The following is a 6,415-nucleotide window of genomic DNA, read 5'->3' as shown; positions in this document are numbered from 1 at the left end:
ACATATCCAAAAAAAAATATATATATATATATATATATATATATATATATATAATGTGGTATATTTTGTATAAGGTGTATGGATGGGGGTATCTTATGTAGATGTTACATAGTGAAAGTAATGTTCTGGGATTAATTAGCTGCTTTAGAATGTTTAAACTGCAGAGGTTATCAGAGCCTTCACAAAACAAGTATCAATTATCTTTTAACGACCAGTTTCCCAAGTGAACAATGTTTCATGTAATTAGTCATTTGCTCTAATTGGACTGGTGAAGGCTTATAAAATACACGTACCTCCAGTTGCATGTATGCTTGGATTTGTAGATTCTTAACTTAAATGATTTTAGCAAATGGCTGCAGTATAACAAAGAGTGAAAAATTGAAGGGGGTCTGAATACTTTCCGTACCCACTGTATGTACTGTTAAAGTGTGTGATATCAAGTGAATTCATAATGAAGTGATTGTTGTCCTAATGCATGAACGCTATATTGAAATATGTATGTGAACACTCGCTTAATGAAATAAAACTTGATGTGATATAAATTAATGATCATGCTGACAGTAATCAAATATAATTCTTGACGGTTTGGTCTTGATTAATTTATATACTGATGTAATTTGTGCAAAGGGTACTAGGAATTTTTTTTTTTTTTTGGAGTACTTGTGGATTTTTGTCATGGGTCAAGGGTGGAAAAGGTGAGTTTATTGATTCGATCTGTGTTTGTGTATGATTTTGTGAACTTTTATTAATTATATATATTTTTTTTAATTTGTAGGTTATCTTTGCTTGTAGTTTTCTTGCTATTTTGGAAGAATGCTGATGGAGTTAAAGGTGTTTTTTTTTTCTTCCTTTGTCTTGCAATGATGCATGTTTAGTGGTGCTTGTGTAAAGTCTTTTGTTGTGTAATTTCATAGGTAGAGCTTATTCCAATGCCCATCATCTGTGGGGTCAGCCTTCTGATGCTCTTTCACCTCATGCAGTCCAGTCTTCTATGTCAGAGACCCGTGTGACTTTGCCTGTTGAAGAAGTGGGCTCCTGTTTGTTCCCTAACAAACCCCTGAAAAGCAGGTCAAAGCTTAATGTACTCCAGTTTGTCAAAGGTGGTTCTAGCAGCTATCAGTCAACGTCCCTTGCCCAAACTGCTCCAGGCAGCTCTGTATCTGCTTCCTTGCCTCTGCCCCCAGTTCAACAGCCTTCAAGCAGTTTGATGTCCTCTGGGTCAACCATTTTGGGTGTTGCTAGTGGATCAAATTTGGAGACCCAGTATGCTGCGAGTGGTTCTGGATCCCTTGTTTCTAACCAAGGAGAGCGTAATAGCTACTCTGAGCTTGGCATTTCTGGCCCGTCTACCAGTGATAATTTGCATGTGTCCAGCTCCCAGGCAACATCTGTTCATCAATCAGCAGACGCCTCTTTGCCCATGTTCTCTCAGGAGAGTGTCCCTTACAGCAGTTCATATGCTCCAGGTGCCACTTCTACTTCTCAAGGTAGCCTTGTACTTCCAGAAAGTTCAGGTCAACCTGTGTTTTCTCAGGGGGAAAGTAGCTACAGTAGTTTACCTCAAGGTGCTTCTAGTCGATATACCCCAGACTCCAATACTAAACTCGGTTCAACCATTTCCAGCCAGTCCACTGGGGACCAGAGTTCTCCCAGTCGGTTTAGTTCCAGCTCTCAGGGTAGTTCTGGCTTAGCTTCTGGTTCTTCCTTGGCCGGGCTTAGTCCTCTTGCTGACTTGTCTTCCAAGTTTCCAGAGACATCCAGTCAACTTCTAGCCTTGGTGGTTTCTAGCCAGTATACTAGTGGTCAAAGCTCCCCTCGTCTGCATGTAGTTAGCCCTCAGAGCAGTTCTGATTCAAAGTCAAAAGATGCTGCTGCATCTCCGTACACTTGGGGCACTGTCCCTTACAGTAGCTGGTCTAGCCAGGCTCAAGGCTCTGCCACTTCTCAGGGCAGCTCTGGGGCTGTATTGTCTGCAAGTTCTGTCCAGTCTATCCCCACACAAGTCGGGAATAACCGTTACAGTGGTGTCTCCCACTACCTCTAGTCTGTATACCGCAGGATCCCTGATGTCTAACAAGCTTGATGCTTTACCCCTGAGGGTTTCTAGCCAGTCAACAAGTGCTCAAAGTTCACCTAGTGTGTCTACATCAAGCACTCAGACCAGGTATGGTACTCTGTTAGCAACTTCTAGTCGTTATGTCCCTGTACAGGGAGGTAGTAGCTCCAATAGTTTTTCTCTCAAGCCTCCGGGTACTCTGGGTCGGTATGCTCCTGGATCCCCTACCAAATATGTAAGCGCTCGCATGTCTTCACACCAAGCTATTTATAGCCAAACCACAAGTAGCGGGTCTTCCTATAAAACAGTTTCACAAGTTGGTTCTCTGTCTCAAACGGGAGCTTCTGGTCAGTTTACATCTCAGGGAGGGAACTATTATAGTGGGTTGCTTCCACAGTCTCCAGCTACCTCTAGTCAATCTGCTCTTGGCTACTCCAAGCTTATTTCCTCACCCCAAAGGACTTCCAGTCAGTCTGGCAGTGTATTGAGTTCCCGTAAGCAATATGCCTCTGCCTCCCAAGGCAGCTCAGGGGCTCAGTTTGGGGCCTCTACAGGTTTTGCCTCACAGGGAATGAGCAGCTCTTACAGTGGTTCTGTTCAGTCACAAGATACCACAGGTCAGTTTGCCCCTGGCTCTCCATCTTCATATGATGGTTTATATTGCAAGTGTGCACTGTCACCCCAAGGTGTAGATAGTCAGTCTACGATTCAGAGTTCACGTAAGCAGTTCACCTCTGGCTATGGCACCCAGTCGGGGTCTTCTAAAACCTTCACCCTGCAAGGAAGTATCGCTTTTGATGGGTCACCACAGCCTCAAGGTACTGCAAGTCAATTTTCCCCCGTGTCTCCCTCATATCCAAGTGTATCATCCCCATCCCAAGATGTTGCCAGTCCATCTACTATGGTTCAGGTTTCTCAGAAGCAACTTGCTTCTACCTTCACGGGCAGCTCTGGCACCCAGGGAGGGTCCTCCACTCCCTTCACCCTGCAGGGAGTCACTGCTTATGGTGGATCACCTCAAGGTGCCACAAGTCAGTTTTCCCCTGGATCTAAATCCTCCTATGCAAGTGTATCCCTGTCTTCACCCCAAGCTGGTCCATCTACTACTGTTCAGGGTTCTCGGAAGCAGTTTACATCTACCTTCACAGGCAGCTCTGGCACCCAGGCTGGGTCATCTACTCTCTTCACTCTGCAGGGAAGCACCAGTTATGGTGGATCACCACAGCTCCAAGATACTGCTGGCACATTTGCCCCTGGGTCTCTGTCCTCCTATGCAAGTGTATCCCTGTCCTCACCCCAAGCTGTTGCTGGTCCTAGTATGGTTCAGAGTTCACGGAAGCAGTTTACTTCTGGATTTAGAGGCAGCTCTGGGGCTCAATTTGGAGCTTCTACTGGTTTTGCCACAGAAAGAGTGAATAGCCGTTACAGTGGTTCTGTCCAGCCTCAAGATACTGCTAGCCAATTTGCCCCAGGGTCTCCAACGTCATATCCAGGTTTATAATTGCCTTCACCCCAAGGTGTTGCCAGTCAATCTAGTTCACAGAAGCAGTTTACCTCTGCCTCCCAGAGAAGGATTGGGGCCTCTACAGGTTTTGTTTCACAAGGGATGAGTAGGTTTTACAGTGGTTCTGTCAAGTCTCAAGATCCTGCAAGTCAATTTGCCCCTAAACCTCAATCTCCCCATGCAAGTGTATCACTGTCCTCACCCCAAGCTGGTCCATCTACTACTGTTCAGGCTTCTCTGAAGCAACTTGCTTCTACCTTCACAGGCAGCTCTGGCACCCAGGCAGGGTCCTCTACTCCCTTCACTCTGCAGGGAAGCACTGCTTATGGTGGATCACCTCAAGATTCCACAAGTCAGTTTGCCCCTGGACCTCAATCCCCCTATGCAAGTGTGTCCCTATCCTCACCGCAAGCTGTTGCTGGTCCTAGTACGGTTCAGAGTTCACGGAAGCAGTTTACTTCTGTATTTAGAGGCAACTCTGGGGCTCAAGTTGGAGCTTCTACTGGTTTTGCCCCAGAAATAATGAATAGCCTTTACAGTGGTTCTGTCCAGTCTCAAGATACTGCAAGTCAGTTTGCCCCTGGATCTAAATCCTCCTATGCAAGTGTATCACTGTCCTCCCCACAAGCTGGTCCATCTACTACTGTTCAGGCTTCTCTGAAGCAGCTTGCTTCTACCTACATGGGCAGCTCTGGCACCCAGGGAGGGTCCTCCACTCCCTTCACCCTGCAGGGAGGCACTGCTTATGGTGGATCACCTCAAGGTGCCACAAGTCAGTTTTCCCCTGGATCTAAATCCTCCTATGCAAGTGTATCGCTGTCCTCCCCACAAGCTGGTCCATCTACTACTGTTCAGGATTCTCGGAAGCAGTTTACCTCTACCTTCACAGGCAGCTCTGGCACCCAGGCAGGGTCCTCCACTTGCTTCACCCTGCTGGGAAGCACTGCTTATGGTGGATCATCTCGGCCTCAAGATGCTGCTAGTCAGTTTATCCCTGGGTCTTCATCCCCATATGCAAGTGTGTCATCGTCCTCATCCCAAGGTGTTGCTAGTCCGTCCAGCCAATCGTATCAAGGCTATTCTGTGTCCCAAAGCCAGAAGTCTCAAAGATGGCAGCCTTTAGCTACTCATTGGACACAAGGTATTCGGACCTCAGATGCTGCTGCTGCTGCGTCACAGGATAGCTCTTCAACTCAAAGCTCTCCAATGCAGTTCTATTCCCTGTCATCTGCAGAAGGCTCATCTTCAAGAGTTTCTGGTCCGTTTGTTTCTGCACCGGGTGGTAGCACCAGTTACGGTGGGTCTTTCCAATCTCAAAGCCTTTCTACAAAGCATACCCCTGGGTCCCAGATCTTGCCCTATGATCCAAGTGTTTCTGGGCAAGGTACATCCAGTGCTTCAGCTTCTGAGGTCTTGAGTAGCTACAGTTTAATGAACAACCAGAATGCTCCCGCTCCATCCCGCAGCTCTTCCTCAAGCCGCTTCTACTTAGACAAGGGCTGAAAGACTCCAGTAATCTACTGCAAATGTCCTCCAGAATTGAAACTCCAATAAATGTTTTAAGCAAAGCTGTTTTCTCAGTGCGTCTTTTCCCCAACCAAAAATTTGCCAAAAATGGCAAAGTCTCCATACAATCCATCATAATATAGTTGACCAACATGTGGGGGGGGCGGAAGGAATGCACAAAAAAAAAAAAAACGGTGGTTTGAATGATTTCAATCCATGTAGTTGTACAGTGTTAAGACTAAAAATTCAATTTTCAGAAACCGTTCAGGCTGTAGGAATGTGCAGGTGCGTAGCATTTCTTTAAAGTGACCAACTACTTGCTACTGATAGTAACAACAGAACTATTCATCACAAACTTAGTATTTCACCAAATTTTACAAGGTTTTTTTTATTTTTTTTATTGCAGTATCAATGTGTGGCTAGGGGCACTTTAAAAATAAATAGTGATATTGGTATAGGTCCGATCTTGGTGCTAAAATATCAGTGATCTGTATCGGCCTCATTGTTTTTCATTAGTGCAACACTTTTGTAAAAAATCTGACCAGTAAAAGCAGTAGCATAACAGTAGCTTTTATATAAAATAATCTGTGATAACTAAAGGCAGGCCTGGTTGTGATAAACTATGTGCAGCAGCAGTGACGTGTCATCCAGTAGAAAATGGTATTTATACCACAGATTTAGGATGAAATCTGGTCACAGGTCTGCATATATTATGGAATATAATATTATAATATATTATCGAACAGTTAAGCAGCTCAAGCTCGTTCAGTCGGAAGTTAAGTCTATCCATCAACTGTACAGTTTCTAATTTTATTTTTACTTTTGAAATTTGTTAATGCTAATGTTATCTTTTGGTTTGTGTCTATTGTTGCAAATAAAAAGAGAATGTATTACGTTTTATATATATGCAAACACATGACTTTTCACTTCACAAAACATTAGCATATATATATATATATATATATATATATAGATATATATCAAAAGGTAAATGTGGTCTGTGTAGTCCGTGTGATATTAGATTTTGGTTTTAATCTTTGGGCTACTTTTCTCAAATTCCACTGTTTTATTTAATTTGTCCACTGCACTAAAACAGTTGTGCATGACATTGATGATGCTACCACAGAGTGGCGCTGTGGTCATTAAAATCATGAAAGAAAATATATCCATTTCTCACTGGGCTGCCCTTTGAGACCATTTCTGAGACATTTTAGTGGGCAACAGAGTGGACATTTAATTGTATGAAATTATGCAGCTCTCTAGTGTTGATTAAACAAATGAGGATGTTAATGCCTGACAATACTGATAATACTGTACAATGAACAGAGAGAACATGAGACGATTTTAAA

At 43.9% G+C, this 6,415-nt stretch overlaps 2 protein-coding genes across 2 annotated transcripts; both read left to right on the top strand.

Annotated features, from left to right (window-relative positions):
- The first annotated feature begins 660 nt into the window (after positions 1-660).
- On the top strand, positions 661-5,128 carry LOC107677978 (hornerin-like). Its single transcript, XM_016473054.1, has 7 exons — positions 661-695; positions 776-831; positions 915-1,442; positions 1,902-2,043; positions 2,108-3,450; positions 3,574-3,791; positions 4,416-5,128. The coding sequence occupies exons 1-7, from the start codon at positions 676-678 to the stop codon at positions 5,061-5,063; spliced, it is 2,955 nt and encodes a 984-aa protein (XP_016328540.1). The 5' UTR covers positions 661-675; the 3' UTR covers positions 5,064-5,128.
- On the top strand, positions 2,042-3,617 carry LOC107678018 (uncharacterized). The gene is made up of 2 exons (XM_016473115.1): positions 2,042-2,610; positions 3,451-3,617. The coding sequence occupies exons 1-2, from the start codon at positions 2,067-2,069 to the stop codon at positions 3,555-3,557; spliced, it is 651 nt and encodes a 216-aa protein (XP_016328601.1). The 5' UTR covers positions 2,042-2,066; the 3' UTR covers positions 3,558-3,617.
- Positions 5,129-6,415: the final 1,287 nt, after the last annotated feature.

This window comes from Sinocyclocheilus anshuiensis, unplaced genomic scaffold, assembly GCF_001515605.1.
Source record: "Sinocyclocheilus anshuiensis isolate Anshui unplaced genomic scaffold, SAMN03320099.WGS_v1.1 scaffold260, whole genome shotgun sequence".
Taxonomy (NCBI): Eukaryota; Metazoa; Chordata; class Actinopteri; order Cypriniformes; family Cyprinidae; genus Sinocyclocheilus; species Sinocyclocheilus anshuiensis.
Note: the sequence above shows the minus strand (reverse complement) of the source record. Positions and strands in the feature narration are given on the sequence as shown.

Coding starts and splice junctions, on each gene's coding strand:
- LOC107677978 (XM_016473054.1), top strand. CDS start 676: ATGGGTCAAGGGTGGAAAAG. Junction 832..914: donor GAATGCTGATGGAGTTAAAG/GTGTTTTTTTTT, acceptor GTAATTTCATAG/GTAGAGCTTATTCCAATGCC. Junction 3,792..4,415: donor GTCCATCTACTACTGTTCAG/GCTTCTCTGAAG, acceptor ACTACTGTTCAG/GATTCTCGGAAGCAGTTTAC.
- LOC107678018 (XM_016473115.1), top strand. CDS start 2,067: ATGTCTAACAAGCTTGATGCTTTACCCCTGAGGGTTTCTAGCCAGTCA. Junction 2,611..3,450: donor TCAGTTTGGGGCCTCTACAG/GTTTTGCCTCAC, acceptor GAGCTTCTACTG/GTTTTGCCACAGAAAGAGTG.